Source organism: Balaenoptera borealis (assembly GCF_965194805.1).
Source record: "Balaenoptera borealis genome assembly, chromosome: 8".
Taxonomy (NCBI): Eukaryota; Metazoa; Chordata; class Mammalia; order Artiodactyla; family Balaenopteridae; genus Balaenoptera; species Balaenoptera borealis.
Window position 1 is genome coordinate 118,905,517 of NC_138865.1, and position 19,495 is coordinate 118,925,011.

The following is a 19,495-nucleotide window of genomic DNA, read 5'->3' on the forward strand; positions in this document are numbered from 1 at the left end:
CTCAAATAAAGCTGTATTTTAGGTAAATCGACCTTCAAAGGTGGGTTGTTGTTGTTGTTGTTTTAATATCTATGCCTTTTTATTTAGCAAATTGTATTCCCCATCATTTTACAGAGGGAAATAATGGGGAAAAGCCTGGAGTGTATGGGCCAGATTTATAAAACCCCAGATAGAAAAGGCTTTGTTTTCAAATACGGGCATTTCTACGAAGATGGAAACCACTGGCTTCGGTGTGATACTCCTGGCTCTGGAAGGTTCCCGACCCTGCAGAGCTCCCGAAGACACTACCAGACTAGCGAGTAGGTACTGGCCATTGGAAAAGAAAAAAAAAAAAAAAACAGCATCTTAAGAAAAGTCCTGAGATGTGACAGGGTGAGAGAGTGTCATGGACGTATATACACTACCAAATGTAAAATAGATAGCTAGTGGGAAGCAGCCGCATAGCACAGAGAGATCAGCTCGGTGCTTTGTGACCACCTAGAGGGGTGGGATGGGGAGTGTGGGAGGGAGGGAGATGCAAGAGGGAAGAGATATGGGAACATATTGTATATGTATAACTGATTCACTTTGTTATAAAGCAGAAGCTAACACACCATTGTAAGGCAATTATACTTCAATAAAGATGTTTAAAAAAAAAAAAGTGCTGGAAGGCGTGTGCTTGGGTCAAAACGAAGGAAACGGAATGTGGTATCTGGACAGGTGAACCCACGCTGGTTCCTCCCTGAGTGCCACCTTGATTATGTCACCCCTCCCCCAGCTGTGGGAAGCGAGGGGCGCAGCACCCAGGTTGGGGAACCAGGCCTCTGCCTAGGCCTGTCAGCCTGGCCCCAGCCCACGGGGAAGGATGAACAGGTGTGCACAGCAACGCACGGAGCCCGTTCCTGCCAGGCCTCCGAGAGGGAGCCTCGTCCAGGTGGAGGACCTCCTAGTTTGGGAGTGGACACAGGGAAGGAACTAGAGGGTCTGGCCCCTGAGTTCATGATCTTCAGCAGACCTACACCCAGCCAGGCTGCTTGGGTTTAAAAAGACTTGTGCCCCAATTCACAGCACCTTCTCATTTTCAGGGGAAACGCAGAGGGCAAGTTCAGGATAATTCACCGATTCACTCCACAAATACTCATCGAGCGCCTCATCCAAGCTCGCCCTGGGCTGAATGCTGCCGAGAAAAGCAAGGTGGCCTGAGGCCCGCACCGGGTCAGCGAGGTAATCGCGTTCGACCAGACCTGAGAGGGAGGGCCGGCCTCTGCCCCGTCTCCGCGCGGGAACTGCCTCTCCTCAAGCCCAGGAATGATGTCAGACACGCGTCACAGCTTTCTGCTGCTGCTTGATGTCTGTGTGCCGCCAGCTGATGGCCTTAGAGCAAACACTGTCGCTGCCCATGTTTCTAAATCTGGCCCACTGGCCCCACTGTTGTGAAATGTAAGCAACTTGCTTCTTGGAAGCCCGAAGCCTTTCCTGGGGCTGGTGATGTGAATCAGGGATGTGGGACAGGAAGGCCCCGGTCAGGGCGGCACCTGGCCTGCTGCCAGGAGGCGCTGCCAGGCTCCAGCTCAGCAAACGCCTGCACGTACCCTTTCTCTCCAAGTCACGCTCGGCAAGGCAGCCTCCGGGCCTCCTCAGTAGGGTGGGCTCAGCTGCCAGTGTCCTTCTGGCCAAGGGGCTCTGTGCTCCTTTAAGTCCCCTTGGACCCTTGTTGAGGGGCCTGACCTCAACAGGAGGCTGGGCTGTGTCCTGGGCATCCTCACAGCCTCGCCTAGCTGGGGATCCAGAAGGTCGCCCAGGAGCCCTGAGCAATCCTCTCCCTCGATCTTGGACTTGCTCGTTCTTCCTGAAGATGTTCTTCCTGACGATGTTCTTCCCATGTTCCTACCTTGTCACCTGTCACCTCCCCATCAGGAATGTCCTCCTCACCCCAGCCCCCCCCCAGCCCCACTGGCTTCCTCTTCTGAGATTCTCAGCCCACTCCTGACTAAGGGGCTGCTGCAGCCTTGTTGAGCTCTGTCCCCTGCTGAGCAGCTGAGCAGGTCCCCAGGGGGCAGGGACCGAGTCTCATCCTCCTTTCCTGCAGCCAGAACTGCGAGGAACCACACACGTAGCAGGGCCTTTGGTGGCCTCCTCCTCGGCTGGCCCCCTCCCTGTGGCCACTGAGTGTTTGGTTACCTTCATCACCACCATCACTACCTCCTTACAAAGGCATCTTCTGCCCGTTGGCATTCTTGGTTACAAGCTGCAGGAACCAGGCGTGGCTGAGTCGGGTAGAGGGGGGTTTATTCAAAGGCCAGCGTGGCTCAGAGAATCCTGCCCGGGCGGGAGGCAGGCCCGGGGCCACCTACCAGGAACCATGCCCCACGTGAGGCCCCCAAGGGGTGTGGGCGGAGCTGCACTGGGCACGTGACACTGCAGCCTGTGCCCAGAATGCCGCTCAGGCGCGGCCACGGCCACCGGGAGCCGGGCTCTGCAGGGCCGCCAGGGAGAGCACCTGCCAGACCACGTCCAGAGTCGGGGCTCCACTGAGCGGAGACGCTCAGGGCACAGGCCCAGGGCAGGCAAGGCGTTTTCGGCTGCGGGGGTGGGAGCCAGGGCGGGGCTTCACAGCCCGTTCTCTGCTCCGGCCTTGTAACCTGGGGCAAGGCCTTCTGGGGGCCCTGCAACCTGAGGAGAGAAGCCACAGCAGGCGGAAAACACTGCTCATGGGACGAGTCTGGAAACGAGGTGGCTCTGGGAACACTTGGTCGGGGGAGACTGGAGCTGGGATGCCACGGAAGGCTCGCGGGGAGGGGCCGCATCAGGGCAGCAGGGAGGGAGGTCGAGGGCGGAGGGGCCCGGCGCGCTGAAGCAAAGAGCTCGCTTGGACCGGACCGTGGGGAGAACGCCTGCTTGCGGAAGCCAGAGGAGGAAAGGGCGGTGGGGCGGCGTGGGGAGGAGGGGGGTCTGGCTCAGGTGCCGACGCCCTGCTGCCTCTCCAGGGCTCTAAGCCCAGGCCTCCGCTGAAGCTCCCTAGAACTTGGGCCAGACGCAACAAGGCTCGGGGCCTGAGGGACCGACGAGAAGGGGCTGCCTGCACCTTGACGAGAGCATCTTGGGAACGAGCCGACTCCCAGGTTGCACGTTCATTTCGACAAAGTTGTGAGGCGCCACGGCTGCTGGGGAAGCCCTCCCCTTCCTGGCTCTGTAAGTGGCACCCAAATTGTACACATCTATGGAAATACTTTAAAAGGGGAACATCCACGGCCTTTCTCCCCCCCTAATTTCTCGCACACATTTATGTGATTAATTTCAGTTTCTTAAAATCTAACACCTTGAAACTCCAGCCCTGCTCATGAGTAATTATTTATAAACAGTGTCATAAAAGGCTGCTTGACTGCCAAGAGTAATCAACTTCTTCAACCCACTTCAAAGGAAATCAAAAAACCTTTCCATCCACAGAGCCTTTTGAGGTTTAACTAGGAGCATGATTTAAAATTCACAAGAAAACCCTTAGGTATTGGAGCTCTAATACACAGCTTTCTTGGACAAACGTTTGATAAAAAACGAAACATACCATTATATACACCATCGCCTGCTTTAATATTGCCCAGGGCTACTGTAAATGCTCACTTTGTACTAAATCTGGTTTTCTCGCAGCGAAGGGGCTGCCAGCCCCTGTGCCGGCGGCTCCCCTCGTTCCCTCACATGCACGCTCACTGCCAAGAGTCCAGAGCCTTCTGTCCCTCTACACTAGCCATTGGCCATGCCACCATGCGTCACAGCGAACCCCTACCCTCCCAACACCCACATCCAGGAGGCGGAGGGTTGAGCGCCCGGCTGCAGTTAACACGGGCCACTGCATGGCCGGGAGAAGGCAGGACCGACTGACCTGCTAGCCCGGGGCTGCAGAAGTGCTCGCTGGACATCAGGGGACCTCTCCAGGCCTCCTGTCCTCTTCTAGAACCACGAGGGTTGGGTGAAACTCTTTTCACCTTCCCCCTCTCCTAGAGAAATCCTGGAAGCATGGTCTTCTCCCTTCCTCCTCCTCCTCCCCACCTCCTTCTCCCACGTTTTTCTTCACTTGTAGGTGGAGGCCTGGGCATGGGAGGGAAACCCAGAGATGCCCCTCTCTTCATTTAAGTGGTTGGGACTTGAGCCAAAGGGCAAAGATGTGCCAGCATCCCTCAGAGCTGCCGGCCCAAGGCCTGGGAGTGGGGATGGAGGGCTCTGGGAACAAATCAACCCCTCAAAACAGTGGTTACTGGGATCCAATGACTCGACTCCCTGAGAGAGCATCTGGACCAAAAGCCTGCACTCCAGCCATGGGGGAGGACAGCCAGGAGGCCGGCCCCCAGCTCCAGCTGAATGGGGAGGGTCTGAATTCTCCACCCCTACTGGAGAGCAACAGAGCAGGTGTAACGTGGAGAAAGGTGGAGAAAGGAGGAAGGGCTCCGTGAGGGCAGCCTTGGAAAGGAGGCCCGGGAACGAGTGGAAAGGGGTGCTGAGGAGGGTGGAAGGAGATGGGAAAGGGGAGAGAAGCAGGCTCTTACAGGTGGCTGTAAGGCCAGCGCCCGAGAGGACTGTCCCGCCGACGCCGACTGCACCGCATCAGACGACATTTGAACTTAAAAATTCTGGTCAAGTGGATAGTTTGACACTGAAAATCATTTCTGCACACAGAGGAGGAAGATTAAAGCATAAAGAGGGACTGTGCCTCAGATTTCAGGCTCTTGGATTTCTAGCAGGGAGACTAGCGAAGCCTTGAGGTCTGTGGTAGAACACACAGCGTGGCACACACGCCCCTAAACAGAATTTTTCAAACCATAAGTAGCAAGTGCCACCACAACCCACCTTAGTGTTCAAATGGTTATATTATTATCAAGTATGGTTTCCATTTAGTAAAACCTCATTAAGCTTTTCACAAGTGGACACTTGCATGGCACCACCTGAAGGCCGGCGGGAGCATCAGGGCCTTGTCATTCCTTCCCACGGTGTCACTGACCAGTCGCCATGGATGAGGCCGGAGCTTTGCCGCCTCCATCTCTGTTACCAGACATGCCCATTTTACAGAGGAGGAAACTGAGGCCGAGAGAGAGCAATGACCTCTCGCCATTTCGTCGCACTTAACTAGGAGATGTGAGCACAGATGTGCCGGAGGCTCCCTGGTGGGGGGGATGGCGGAAGGGACACCTCCCTGAACTGCACTTCCCTGCACTTCCCTGCTTTTGCTTCGCTCTTCACTTTGAGTTTACTTCACTGTTACTTTACCTTTATCTGGCTTTCAACTTTTACTTCTTTTGACTTTACTTTGCTGTATTGATTGGGCGGGGGCAGTACAAGAGGGGAACACGGGCAGAAGTGCTCCCAGCAGCCTTCAAGTAACAGAACTTAGCAACACCGGGCCCCGCGAACAGCCGGGGGGGTGCAGGGGGCTGCAGAAACGTCTTCCTTCAGCCAACGGAGGCCACTTGGTGAGGCCCAGGCAGCAAGCTGGGGTCTGGAGCAGGACCACCAGGAAGCAAGGGGGCTTCTCACCCCCCAGAGCAGGTGAGCCTCCCTCCCGCCCTGACCAGAGCACCAGGGAACGGAGGCCCCTTAGAAGACTCTCCGCGGGGCAGACTGGATCCCCCACCTCCGTCTCCACCTGGGGCACGCGCCCTCACATTCAGCATCCGTTCTCGAATATGCCTCCCTGGAGGCTCAGAAAACGGCACTCCTGGGGCTCTCCGCACCACACTGAACCACCCTGCTTAGGTCTCTGAAACGGCCCCTCCCTCCGATGCCCTGACCCTGCCCAGGCCACGCGGAAGAGGCCAGGTGTCCCTGGCAACCTGCAGGCTTGGAGTCTCCTCTCTCACCATTTCTTTTTTAAACTACTTAGCATCCTCTCTCATCTGAGGCCTCTGAACCCCACCACGGGGCATCTCAGGCCTCCATCCCTCTCGGCTGCACCAAGCCCTCATTTCACTGGTGCGCTGGTAGCTCCTTCAAAGCGGCTAATGCTCCAATGAAAGAAACATCAAAGCTCCGAGACACTGGCCTTCCTGACAGCTCACACAGGACGGCAACGATCCTCCACTTGGCAAATCGACCGTGGGACGGAGCGCCTCCTCTCCCCCCTCCCTGTCCCGGGCGCCGGCCTTGGGTCTGGTAGGCCTGCGCTCGCCTGGGCGAGGTTTAGGGAGCTCTGGAACTCATTAACGGGGGCCGACAACGAGACCATCAGGAAAACCCAAGTGTTGCCTGTCTGGGTAGACCAGAAACCACATTTACACCTGACAAGTGGAGTGATCACAGAGCTTAAACCCAACAGGCGACATCAGCTGGGGCGTGCCAAGGCATTAATAATTAATTCCGCGGGCCATTCTGAGGTTTTCATTTTAATCACTTGGCAGGAGAATTTGTATGAGTTGTGCTCCAAAAGAAATTAAGGCATTTTTCAATTCACCATCTCCCCAAGTTGGCAAAACCTTTCCCCACCCTGTTCTGACCTCCCTTTAGACACAGGGAGGACAGAGTGGTTCCCAGAGGTTCCCAGGAGGAGGAGGGGAGGGAGACAGCTGGGGAGGGGGGAGGAGGCCCACTCCAGTGCTCACCGTAATCATTGTCTCGTTGCAAATGATCAATCATGAATGGAATGGGGTCCTTGGGCTGGTGGATCAGGAGCTGCTCCAGCATGTTCTGTGGGCACAGGGCAGACACCCAGGTGGTTAACACCTGCATGAGCACCCAAGGCCCCAGGCTCAGGTGGCCCAGCACCCTGGTATCGCAGTGGATACCAGTTACGGGGCCTGATCTCTCCCCTGCCCCCCACCCTAGCTGGCATCTGTCTGGGTCCCTGTGAGCAGGCCGTGTGGGCTTTGCTGGGGAGGCACCCGGACGGAGGCGGAGCTGGAGGGATGGCACCCCGGACTCAGAGCAGGCAGTCTCGGGGCCCTCGCCCCTCACTTCCTTGGTGACTCCCAGACCAGCCTTCTCTCGGTTTCTCTCCCGCGCTGCACCTGTTCACCCCTCAGAGCCCTAGCAAATGCTGTTCCTTCAGCTTGGAACACTTTTCCTCAGGCCTCAATGGAAACATACCTTCCCGATGATACTCACTAGGTCAACCCTGTCATATGTTCCTGCAGCCCCCGTGCATCCCCTTTATCGCCTCCCCCTTGTCCCAGTGCCTGGCACGATCCCAGTAGGTGCCCCACGTGGATGTCTGCTGGGGGACGTGGCCATCGCTGCTACCTGTGTCCCTCCAGAGTGGAACAGATATCTAAGAGTCCTGGGATTGTCTGGCTATTTAATCCTAAGGGAAAGCAGCTTCCACGGTTCCAGAACAAAAGACTCAGAAATGAACCAGGTGGCTGACAGCAGCGGGGCTGGTGCACTAAGGAGCAGCCTTATGCCCTAGGGACAAGCAGGGAGGGGCTGTAGCCCTTTGGGGGCGGAGGAAGAGCAGGGCAGTAAAAACAGCATGAACCATGAGAAGTCCTAGCCCCACTCCGCTTCTCACCATCAAGACCCTTCCCTTCTCTGGGCCTCAGGTTCCCTGCCCATTAAAAGGAACAGTTGGACGAGATCCCTAGTCACATATCACTAGTGAGATGGTGTGAGCTGATTTTAGATGATTCTCAGATGAATATTTTAAATTTCACTTTTACACAGTTGCATATCTAATGTGTATTAGAAAAATCAGTATGTCAAACCTACGATTTCAAGGATATTGCTTAGGATGAGGTGAAATAAGTTAATTTTTTTTAAAGTGGGTTGATTTAAAGAAATGATTAAGTTAAAATGGAAATATGGTGTTGGTTACATGAATCTATACCTGTGGTAATATTTCATAGACTCATACCCAAAAAATGAGTGCTGGTAAAAATGGATGAAATCCAAATAAGGTCTGTAGTCTAGTTAATAGTACCTATGTCAATTTCCTGATTTTGACAATGTACTACAGCTACCTTAGATGTTACTACTAGGGGAAGCTGGATCAAGGGTACATCAGAACTCTGTACTATTTTTGTAACTTCCTGTGGGTCTAAACTTATTTTAAAATAAAAACATTGGGAATTCCCTGGCAGTCCAGTGGTTAGGACTCAGTGCTTTCAGTGCTGGGGCCCAGGTTCAATTCCTGGTCAGGGAACTAAGATCCCACAGCCTCGCTGCACAGCAAAAAAAAAAAAAAGAAAAAAGCCAGAAAATGGAAATGGTAAAAACCAAGGAGGGAGCACACAAATGACTAAGGACTGGAAATACTGGACCAAAAGCTTCCTCAGGCTGCTCCTTCCAACAACTGCTATGAGATACACCAGATTCTCTAGAGCGGGGCACAGTGCTCCCCGGAGTTGCCCCATCCTGCCCACCACCCGGTGACTTAGGACTCAGCTAGCCATCTTCTTCACTTAGATTGGCCACTCAGTTTTAGAAATCTCTCGTGTGTCCTCTATCAGTTAACACTTTCCAAAGGAAGCCTATGTTTGCTGGAGGGATGGAGACTCAGGTTTCTTAGTCTGAGTTCTTCTCTCAGCGCTGTCAGAGGCTCAAACGGCCACTGGCATCACTAAGGAGGTGCCTCTGGGGACTGGGTGTACCCGGAGGAGCAGACAAACGCTCCAGCTTCCCTTTGGCCCTCAGAACCTCGGAGTGGCTGAAAGTTCCTCCGGTCCAGCTCCTGAAAGCCTTTACTTCCACGAGATGCAGAAGGGAAACCTGGAGCACATGCAGGGGCACGGCTTTGCCTAAGGTCACACAGGGAGTAGGTCGGTCAGGTCAGGAACTCAGGATGAGGGCTTGGGAGATGCCCTGAACTCTTGGCCCTGAGGAGGAAGGGCCAGGTAAGAAATGCTGCTGTCCAAACCACAGGGCTGCTGTCCCAGGAGGTGGCCCTCTCAGACGACGGAGAGGGCCACCTTCAACGCAGACACTCTCCAGCTCAGAAACCAACACTGCAGACGGCCTGGGAATTGTCAGCACCAGATGAGCCCCTTAGAAACCACCTCTTGCAACCTGGCGTCTCACAGATGGGGGAACTGAGAAAAGGAAGGGACCTCTTCCAGATCATGGACTTGACTGGGGCGGGGCCAGGACCAAATCATGGCCAGCATGGCCTGCCCCCTTTCCTCCCTCCAGGGAGGGTCAGGGAGCATCTTTTGGTCGAGCGGTCCCTTGGGATACGATGGCACAGGAGTCGAACAACCCAATTTGGGCGTCCTCGTGGGTAACAAACGTGACCCCTCCCTGATGCGGCGTCGCCGGCGCGCAGCCGGACCGCAGCAAGAGGTTCCCCGGCCACCGCCTGGTGTCGCGACACGGCAGGGCTGCCCGGGTCACCTGCATCAACTCGAAGACGTGGTTCGCCTCCCCATACTGGGGCATTTCCGGGGGGATGCGGTGCGGGGCGGTGGTCGCGTCCATATCGCCGTGCAACGCGTCCGCTCCCTGCTGACCGCCGTCGCTAGGGCCGCGCGTCATCAGCGCGCGCCGCTCACTGGTGACCGCCGTCGCCAGGGGTGCCGCGCCGTTGCGTCATCAGCACGCGTCGCGCCCGCCCACCGGCGAGGCTGGCGCCTGGCCTGGGCCCCCGCTCCTCCGCCGGCAAGCTCAGCCGCCTGGGGCAAGTGCTTCCCTGCCCTGGCCTCGTCCGCGCCCCTCTGCGCGCCCCCAGCGGGGCACCTCAAGTCTCCTCCAGCTGTGGCCTTATGGGGTCAGAGGTGTCCCCTGATAGGGCCCCCCTGTGCTGAGAGACCCCACTACACCCCGAGGACACGTCGGCCCCCGAGAGGGCGGGAGGCGGATCCTGCTTCTGGTTCCGTCATCGCGCCCTGGCCCAGACGTTAGGAGCTCCTTGAGCCACCCCGGCTCTGCTCTCTGGGCCTCAGTTTCCTCATCTTTAAAATGAAGACGCTGAGTAGATGTGGGGCAGGGTGCTTGAAAAAGGAGGGGCGGAGGGTTGAGGGTCCCGTCGGAAACCCTCAGCCCAGCTTGCACCTTCTGAGCCCCCGAGACCCCGCCACTTGCTCCCGGGGCGGGGCGGGGCTGCCCCGTGACCCGATTGCTATGGCACCGGCGGTAACAATCAGGCCCGCGGCCCCGCCCCTTCTCACCTCAGATCTCCCCACCCCACCCACCCCGTCTCCCAAGCCCTGGGAAGGGCCTCCCCGCCCCTCCGGAGCCCCAGACACCCACGGAGACGCTCCAGCTTCAGGGCACTCTGTGAGTGAAGGCCGCTCTAGGACAAGCAAGGTTAAAGCAGGCCCGGGGAGGGGAGGGGAGGGCCCACGAGGGCCCACCCAAGCCCTGGATTTGGAAACTGGAGGGTGAGGGGGGTGGAGAATGGAGGGGGCCGCCGCTGCTGCTGCTGCCGCTGCCCAGAGAGAGAGAGTTGGGGTGGGACGCGGAGGGGGGAAGGAGGTCTGCGAATCGTGTTAATCCCCGGTGGGTAGCCTGGTATCTGACGCGGCACTGAACTGGGAGCTCTAGCTCTTGTCCGTTGCTATTATTAGGAGGAGCTACCGTAATGTGAACATTATGGAGAGGGAGTATGGCATAGCCAATACAGATTGCCCAGAGTTCAAATCCTGGCTCCGCTCTTACTAGTTGTGCAAGCCTGCTCTGTGCCTTACTTTCCTCCCCTATTAAGTGGGGATTATGGAAGGCTTCCATGAGCTAATATGTCAGAAGTATTAGACAGTAACTGGTGTGTAGTAAGTGCACAATGCAGAGGGGCTACTATTAGTAATATATCTCATTTAATCTTTGCACCAACCCTGAGAAATAGGTACCTTCATTCCCATTTTACGGGTGAGAAATTGGAGGCTCAGAACGGTAAAAATTTGTTAGCTGAGCCATTTCCCTTTTCTGGACCTCTTTCCTCATCAGCTGTTGATCATGGAGCATTGGAATCAGAAGAGCCCTTGAAAAGCCTCTAATCCAAACTCCCTCATTTTACAGATGGATAAACTGAGGCCTGGAAAGGGGGAAACTCTAGGCCAAGGTCACTTGTTAAAGGTAGAGCCAGGCTGGAACTAGGCGTCCTGACTCCTAGCCAAAGCCTTTTCCAGCAGCTGCCAGCCCAGAGACGTGCCCTCCAAGGGGAAGAGGCTCGCTCCCCCTCAGAACTGCCTTCTCAAAGCACGTACACACTTTGGTAGGCTTGTCAAATTCAACTGCAAAGACAGCTGGGGAAGAAAAGGAAGCTGCCTCACCCTGAACAAAGAACATAACCACCAAGCCTGCAATTTGCACTGGAGAGGCTCAGTTTGCTTCCTGGACATTTCTGAAATGACTTGCCTTCCTCCTCATTTATTTTAAGCCCTAGGCACTTTTCATACCACGATTTAATCTTTAGCAGCCTGAAAAAATACAAATCAATTAAAGCCTAAAACCTATTGGGTAATCATTTTTTTCCTTCCTCCTCCCACAGATCAAGAAGTGCCTGCACCCTGCGCCTTTCATCCAGACTAATCTGGCTGCAGTGACTCTTGTTCAAGGGACGATCACTTTGGATAGCTTATTACAGCTCCTCTCACGGTACTCCTGGTGTGCATGTCACAAGTCGATAGGATCAAGAACCAAGTCGGTTTTGCTCTCAGGGGCTCTTGGGGCCACCAGTCAAGGTAGGCTGTATCCCTAGAGAACTTGGCAGTCCCAGGAGGGTGGCAGGGAGCTGGGCACACAGGGCAGCCCCCTGAATGCTAGTCCTCATTGCTTTGGCATGGGGAACAGGGAACAGCCTCACTCGAGCGGAAGCGAGGCCCAAGGGTCTAGGTAGTGCAGGCCCTTGGTATCCACTCCCCACCCACCCCGCCCCCCCAGCCACAGTCAATCTGGTATCTGGCGTGTTTCTCTCAATGGACCATCACTGGGGGGTGGGGGAAGGAAGGGAGGTATCCAAGTTAAGATCCCAGGCTTAATAAAGTCGGGCAGAACTGAGTGGGGAAGCCGGTTTGCTCCCATCCTAGCTGCCTGACCTCAGCTCTGTCATCTGTCATGTGGGGGTGATCGTGGTACCCCGCTGAAAGGGCTGTAGCAAGGATCTGAGGTGAAGCCTGTCCAGGGTTTACCTAGAGCCTCATCGAACCGGCTGTTATTAGGAGGATTGGGCCGAGCCATCTGGGATCTCGTTGAAGGCTGAATCTCGGCTCCAGTTCGCCCTGCCCTGCACCCACCCACCTCCTGCAAATGCCCCTCTTGCAGACTGTGTAGCCCTTCTGGCCATTCCCATCTGGCTTCCCTGCTTGCTTTTCTCCTTCTCTGAACTACCGTTCACTTCACTTATCCTCATTGTCTGCCTCCCATTCTTAAAGTCCCTCCAGGGTAGGGAGTCTTGTCTATTTTGTTCAATGCTGTGTACCCAGCCCAGCACCCTGCAGGTGTCTGGCACCTGGTAGGCACTGCAGCATAAATGAATGAACGAATGAATGAACGCCTGGAGTGCTCTGCCCCTCCTTGGCTAGAAGCTTCCGTGGTTGCTCTCACAGCTCTGCCTGACAGTGGGCCCTCAGCCTCGCCCTGCCCACCGCCCCTGCACCTGCTCACGACATTCCCTCTTCCCACCCTCTGCCCGGGGTCCCACCCCTCTGCCCACCTGCCCTCCTCCTCTCCAAAGCCGGCCTTCTTTTCTTTTCTATAAATTTATTTATGTATTTATTTATTTTTGTCTGCGTTGGGTCTTCGTTGCTGCACATGGGCTTTCTCTAGTTGCAGCGAGCGGGGGCTACTCTTCATTGCAGTGCGCGGGCTTCTCATTGCAGTGGCTTCTCTTGTTGCGGAGCACGGGCTCTAGGCGCGTGGGCTTCAGTAGTTGTGGCTCACGGGCTCTAGAGCGCAGGCTCAGTAGTTGTGGCGCACGGGCTCAGTTGCTCTGCGGCATGTGGGATCTTCCCGGACCAGGGCTCGAACCCGTGTCCCCTGCATTGGCAGGCGGATTCTCAACCACTGTTCCACCAGGGAAGCCCCTGGCCTTCTTTTCAAACCTTCCCTCCCCCAGGAGGTCGAGCCCTCAGCAGCCTTGGCTTCTTTCAGGGTGTACATCACGCCTGCTTTTACCTATCTTGATTGCTGCGTTTCTGGCACCCCCTTACCTTTTGCAGCGAGGTGTGGGCCTCGCTCTCCTCACCCTAGGCCAGGTCCTGGTAAGCCTGCCTCCATGGGAGATGACAGAAAACCGCTGCACCCCGGGTCAACTCATTTCTGCCTCCAGGATGGGGCGGCGGGGGGGCCTTGGCTGGCTGTGGCACGTGTTCCACAAACAGCGGGTCCCACTGCGTCCCCACAGCCCGGCTCCCCTCCCAGCTTGTGCTGAATGGGGAGGAGGTTTAGTAGAAGGAGGCCACTGCCCTGCATGGCGCTGGACCAGGCCTGTCCCCAGTGGAGCTGCGCTGCTCAGTTGGCAAACACAGGCTACGGCACCCAGGGGTGGCCTCAGGACGCTGCCGCTGAAGCTGCTCCATTCAGTTTGCAGTAGACCCACCTGGGCTGGTGGGGCACGATTGTCGGGCCCTCTCCTGGCATGGCTCCTTTTTTTTTTTCGGCTGTACCTCACACCTTGCGGGACCTTAGCTCCCCGACCAGGGATTGAACCCGCGCCCTCAGCGGTGAAAGCTCAGACCGCCAGGAAATTCCCTGGCGCGGCTCCTTTATGGCAGCGGGGCTGCGTTTAGCTCCCAGCCCAGGACTGCAGCTCCCAGCTCCAGGTCCCCAGCCCTCTGAAGTTCTCTGATTCACCCCTCCCGTGGTGTCGTGGAGGCCACCTGGTGGTCTGTTCTCCTTTCATCCCCCTGATGCCGTCTCCTCTTACCACAAAGACTCCCTCATTCCGGTCCTGCTGTGTGAGGATGCTGAGGGAGACCCAGCAGAAAGCAAGCCTCCTCTCCACCTGCGACCTGGCAGGAAGCCTGGATGTGTTCTCCGCCCCCCCGCCCACCCCAGTGTTCTGGCCCCTTCCACTTGCAGCATCCCACTGGGGCCCTACCTCAGTGCAGCCTCCTCTGACTGAGGCGGGGCACGTCCAAGCCTGGGCTCCATGTGTGCCAGGGCCTTGTGGTGCAGGGACAGCCAGCTGTGACACCTTCAAGGATGCTGGTTAGACATCAGGAAACCCAGGACCTAGTGCGTCTCTGGCACAAGCTTGCTGTGACCCCCTGGGCCTCAGTTTCCCCCGGAAGTTAAGGGGAGTTGATCTGCTGAGCTTCCAGCCCTAACATTCCATAAATCCGTGACCTGGAGCATTTTGCATGTGCTCAGCAAAACTGTGATGTCATGGAGGGCAGAACTCACTGCCTCTTTCTGCTCAGAGGAGATTGTGGACACGTCGTGGACCTCCTGGATGACACTGGGACAGTTTGTGAGGCACCAAAAGACAGTACTCCCTGCAGCGTCAACTCTTCCAATCAGGGTCATCCCTGCAAACTCCCCAGGAGGCAGGGAGGGGGCACCAGCGGCCAACCCCGCCCTGGGGATGGGAGGACCTCAACTCAGGGCTCCTGCCCCAAGCACAGAGTAGGGAAACGGCATGTCCTCAGACTCGACTAGAAGGGTCTCAGTGCCGACCCTTCCCCTGCTTAGCCTGGAAGGAATCCTTAGACTTTTCCACCAGCTGCAGAGTGGCAGATGTTTTAAAACAATTTGGTCCCAACTGATAAAATCACAGATTTTACATGCTGTGACACATTTCTCCATCCTGGCCTTTGCTGACACCACAGGGAGGTGCTGGAGGCCGTGTGTGTGTGTGTATGTGTGTGAGAGAGAGAGACACCCACAATCTGGAGAAACTGAGGCCCGGAGAAACTCATGTCTACAGCTGAGGGAAGGAAGTCTTGTTTCACAGCAAAGAACGTGTCCCTGGAGGGTAAATAGGCTTGGGTCGGGCTTGGCTCCGTCGCGGACAGCCTGCCGGGTTCTTGAGCAAGTGCACAGCCTCCTAGGGCCTCGTTTCCTTCTCTGCAAAATGGGGATGAAAACCGTCCCTGCTCCCCAGGGTTGCGGGGAGCTGCTCAGCCCCATGCGCCGCTGAGAGGGGCCGTGGGCATCCCACAACCCCCGAACTGGATCCGCGAGTCTGGCCCTGGGAGCTCAAGACTCTCCTCTTCCTCGCACAGACTTCTTCTCGCCTGTGAATGAGCAGACAGGATGATGAATGAGGTGAAAGAATCCCTTCGAAGTGTGGAGCAGAAGTACCGGCTCTTCCAGCAGCAGCAGTTCACCTTCATCGCTGCCCTGGAGCACTGCAGGGAGAATGCCCACGACAAGATCCGGCCCGTCTCCAGCATCGGGCAGGTGGAGGCTCGCGGGCTCGCGGGCGGGGCCGGCCCTCATCCCCTCACTTGAACGCTGAAAACCACCAAGGCCCAGAGAGGGCCAGTGCATGTGTGCCAGCATCAGGACTCAGATCCTAACTGGTGGAATAAGCCGTTCACTCATTCCCTCACCAAATATGTGAGTGAACGGCAAAGCGGTTGAAAAGTGTGGGCTCAAGACTCAGCCGGCCAGGGTTTAGGTCCCGGCTCTGCCACATGCCACCTCTGGGACTGTGGGCCAGTGATTCACCTCTCTTCATACATTTCGTCTGGGAAATGTACGAAGAGCAGCACACACCTCCTAGGGCTGTTACGCGCGCGGGTTTAATGAAATCATCAGCAGAACCCACTCTGTCGGCAGCTGGTGCTGTCGGCCTGGGCTCAGGGCAGGGATGTATGGTGAACAGGTGCACACGGTCCCAGCCACTGGGTTCCACTGCGGTTTAGAAACTGCGACCTGCCGCGCACCTTGCTGGTCGCATTTGCAGACGTGTGCGACCCTTGCCTGGCAGCATCCTTCAAACATTTTTTTTTAATTTTTGTAAAAATTTCTCCCAGTTTTTTAACTTGAAATTTTAAAAACCTACAGAAAACGAACACCCGTATAACTTTCACCTACATACATCAGTCTGTAATATTTAGGGTGCACCCTTGTTTGTATGTACCCTCTTTCCTCTGAACTATTTGAAAGTAAACTGGCTGCATCCTTTTCAGCCCATCCCCCAAAGGTTCAGACTTCCAAGGGCACAGAACAGGTTTTCAGTATCAGGAAGGAGCCCCCGAGACGCCCCCCACCTCTGCTCAGAATCTACAACAGGGCTGAGTGACCCCGACCCACTCCTTCTTGCCTTAGGTTCAAGAAGGCTTTTGGTAGATAATGGCCCCATGTGTGTTGACTCTCAACCTTCACCCTGCCCTTCCTGGACTGAGGTATCCAAAGGTTACCTGCACGCACACCTGGTAGCCCAGTGACGCTGCTCTGTTGTAGTTACGCCACAGTGCAGGTTCCTCCTTACCCCCTGCCCCGCCCCGGACCCCGGGGCAGGTGTGTGTGGTGTTTGGGCATATACCGTGGGTGTCAAAAACCTCTACCCCCCTACAAAGCTATTGTACTTGGGAAGGAACTACTTGAGAGCATTTAGGGAGACATCCCTAGCGACAAAAAGTCAACCCGTGGCAGCAGGAAAACCCTGGTTGTCTTAGAACTTTCTGGGTACTGGAGGAGGTAGGCAATGCCCCCTTCCACCAGACCGTGGAGAGTAGGACCATGTGAAATGGGTCAGTTAATCCTGCCTGGACTGGAGCCAACTCCTCCCCAGCCCTTGCCCAATCTCAGATCCAGAGTGACTGGGGGTCCCGGGTGTGGAGAGAGTCCTGGGCCGGGGAGGATCCCCACTGCCCCCCAAGGAAAGGAGTTGAAATTAGATCAATTTTATCACTATTCTTAGCACCTTTTATGGCTTAAGAAAGGTTTCCCTCCCACTAAAACACGTTCACATGGGAGGTTTCGTTTTTAGTATTTAAGCTCTCCATTCTCTTAGAGTTAATTTTTGTCTGTGGCCTGATGTGAAGACTACATTTTTTTCCTCATATAGATCATTGTTTTCCCAGCTCTACTTACTGACTTGTCCCTCCTTTCTCTAGCCTTGGAAGCATAGGACAACAAAACTACAAAGGATTCTAGTTTGCTCCTCAATCTGGGTGGCCCAAACCAGCAGTTCTCAAAGTGGGTCCTCTAGGTGGGACTATGGCATATAGAGTCAGGGACTAGCCCTCTTTGCTTCAGGTGTTGGCTTAGGTGCCTGGGACTGGTGAGACGTATGGGGCTCAGAGCCCTCGAGCTGGGGTGAATAAGCAGGGCATTTCACCTCTCTGGGCCTCGGTATCCATCTGTAAAATGAGGACTTAAAAAGGTACCCAGTGTATGGCATTTAGGTGAGGACTGAGTGAGCTCAGGCCTGCAAAGCTTTCTGCATGGTGCCCGGGACACTTCAAGATGTTCGCTGTCTATAGACCCGAATGCTTACATGCTACTGGCATGTCCCTCATGACTCTGGGAGGGCCAAGGCAAGTGCTCCCGGGTCCTCCCGGCTCACTCCGCGCGGCCCGTGCAGGTGCAGAGCTACATGGAGCACCACTGCGGCAACTCCACAGACCGGCGTGTCCTGCTCATGTTCCTGGACATCTGCACAGAGCTCGGCAAGCTGTGCCAGCACTTCGAGGCCCTGCACTCGGGCACCCCCATCACCAACGACCTCCTCGAGAAGTGCAAGACCCTCGTTAGCCAAAGCAACGACTTAAGCAGCCTGCGAGCAAAGTAAGACCCTTCTGATCCGGTTCCCGAGGCCTCAGCGCCTGCGTGTGGGAGGAGGGAGGAGGGGTCGGGGACGGGAGAGGAGGGGTCCTGGAGGAAGGGCGGGCTTTTGCGGAGAGGGCAGGTGAGTCTAAGCTGGTGAATCACAGGCGACTGTCCAGACGTCCCCGGCTGGGAAGTCCTAGGCCCCTTGATTTAGTGGACTGACTCTGACCCAACAAATCATCTTATTGAAAATGAGGGATACTGAGGCCCAGATCTAGTAGGACACAAATCCTTTTGCTGGAGCCTGCACCAGGCCAGGAGAAGGGGGTCACAGACCAGTTGTTCCCAGAAGCCCGGGAAGAAGTGGGATGTCTGGAGCCCGGTCCCATGGGCGTCAGCACCACCAGCGTGGTTCCCTAATTCTGAGCCCTGGGGAATCCGCAGCACAGAGTACCAAATTCTGGAGGAAGCTGTTGAGATATTAGGGTAAGAAGAGTCAGAGGGGCTAAACGGTGTACTTGGGAGTGATTAGAGCAGGCTTCCACAGCTCGTGACCCACGCCTTTCACACCGGGATCTCCTGGGGGCTCTTGGGCCCTAAACCCACTCAACCACCATGTCTGGCACCGAGAGCCTGGCCTGGTGGGCGCACAGCTCTAAAACCTCCCAAGGGGGTTCTGCCGTGGAGGCAGCATTAGAAACCCCTGCCCGAGGTCCGGGCCGCGGCACGGGAGTCCCCGGAGCAGGGCTCAGCCGGCCCCTCTTGCCGCCCTGCAGGTACCCTCACGACATGGTGAACCACCTCAGCTGCCACGAGGCCAGGAACCACTATGGAGGCGTGGTCAGCCTCATCCCCACTGTCCTAGACTTGATGAAAGAATGGGTCGCCCACTCGGAGAAGCTGCCCCGCCAAGCGCTGCAGCACGTGAGTGAGCCCCAGGCAGCCACCAGGGCAGCCGCTCGTGCTCCCCAGGCCACAGGCACCCAGCCTCGGTTAAGAAAAGACAAGTGTGGGCAACCGACACAAGACAGCCTCAAACCTAGGGGGAAAAACAAAGAATGTTCAAAACCACCCTGGAGACCACCTGGTGGGAAACTAACTCAGCCGGTGACCTGCTTGATCCCAATCCCATCCTGTCCCGTCCCGTCCCGTGGGGCACTTTGCTACTAAGCTTGGTTTCCACTAGTTGATCCATTTTCACCGGTGCCCACAGTCTTTGCCCCTTATTAACCCCCAAGGGGACCGCCCCATGTATGTCTGAGAACCTCTCTCCCTCTCGTGCTTTAACTTCTAACTTTTCCTCGCCTCCGAGCGTCAGGCTCCGTGCTGATGAAGAGGACCGTCACTTAGTGTTGCTGGTAGAGGGTGTCCCGGGGAGGCTGGGAAAGGGCTAGGGCACCGACTGTGCCGCCCAGGCCCAGCTTTCCCAGCTGAGCCGCTCAGCTGGAGGCGGCCGCTCAGCTCCCTTCCCGCCGCGGCGGCAGCCATAGGCGAGACGCCACTCTCTGCAAGACAGGGCTGCTCCCGCCTCCCGGGGTGCCGAGGGCAGCTCGCTGCACTGCTCAGTGTGATCAGGTCTCTGGACCAAAGCCCAAGGGGGAACGAACCCGCCTTGCCTCTCCTTTACTTGGGAGGGAGACTGAGAGAAGCCGGAAGAATTGACTTTGTGGCTCCCGTCCACGGACAGTTACCTGGTTTCCACAACATAATTGAGGCCCAGATGTTGTAAAATGCGTCACTGGCTTCCGAGCTTGCCAGAAGTACTGTCTGACTGTTGGTTTTTGCCTTCACAGGGGGCGACTTAGCTTCTGTATTCTTGCTTCCTCGGGGGCGATGTTCAAGAATAAAAAGTGTTCTGCCACCTCTTTGCCTGGCCTGGTTTCCTGGGATTTATCCCTTAAAGAAAACGACATTCACCCTAAGACCCCAGAGGACGCTGGGCAGT

At 56.2% G+C, this 19,495-nt stretch overlaps 2 protein-coding genes across 12 annotated transcripts in view; one reads left to right on the top strand and one right to left on the bottom strand.

The window, feature by feature from the left end:
- Positions 1-9,542, bottom strand: part of AK8 (adenylate kinase 8) — a 131,812-nt gene extending 122,270 nt beyond the window's left edge. For 5 of the 7 annotated variants that reach the window (XM_082400804.1, XM_082400802.1, XM_082400801.1 and 2 more), the window contains exons 1-2: positions 9,286-9,542; positions 6,564-6,648 (exon numbers count right to left, since the gene is read on the bottom strand). In XM_082400804.1, coding sequence (XP_082256930.1) covers positions 6,564-6,648; positions 9,286-9,426 — 226 coding nt within the window. In that variant the 5' untranslated portion in view covers positions 9,427-9,542. The remainder of the gene's footprint in view (positions 1-6,563; positions 6,649-9,285) is intronic. The other 2 variants (XM_082400807.1, XM_082400805.1) reach the window with 2 other exon arrangements.
- Positions 9,543-10,026: 484 nt separating this feature from the next.
- On the top strand, positions 10,027-19,411 carry SPACA9 (sperm acrosome associated 9). Of its 5 annotated transcripts, XM_082400843.1 has the most exons (6): positions 10,027-10,167; positions 11,378-11,570; positions 15,054-15,231; positions 17,366-17,568; positions 18,327-18,474; positions 19,344-19,411. In XM_082400843.1, the coding sequence occupies exons 3-6, from the start codon at positions 15,085-15,087 to the stop codon at positions 19,353-19,355; spliced, it is 510 nt and encodes a 169-aa protein (XP_082256969.1). In that variant the 5' UTR covers positions 10,027-10,167; positions 11,378-11,570; positions 15,054-15,084; the 3' UTR covers positions 19,356-19,411. The 5 variants fall into 5 exon arrangements, with proteins under 5 accessions (XP_082256969.1, XP_082256966.1, XP_082256965.1 ...); XM_082400840.1 differs by having other exon boundaries at positions 10,033-10,167; positions 11,916-15,231; positions 18,327-19,411; XM_082400839.1 differs by having other exon boundaries at positions 10,034-10,167; positions 18,327-19,411.
- Positions 19,412-19,495: the final 84 nt, after the last annotated feature.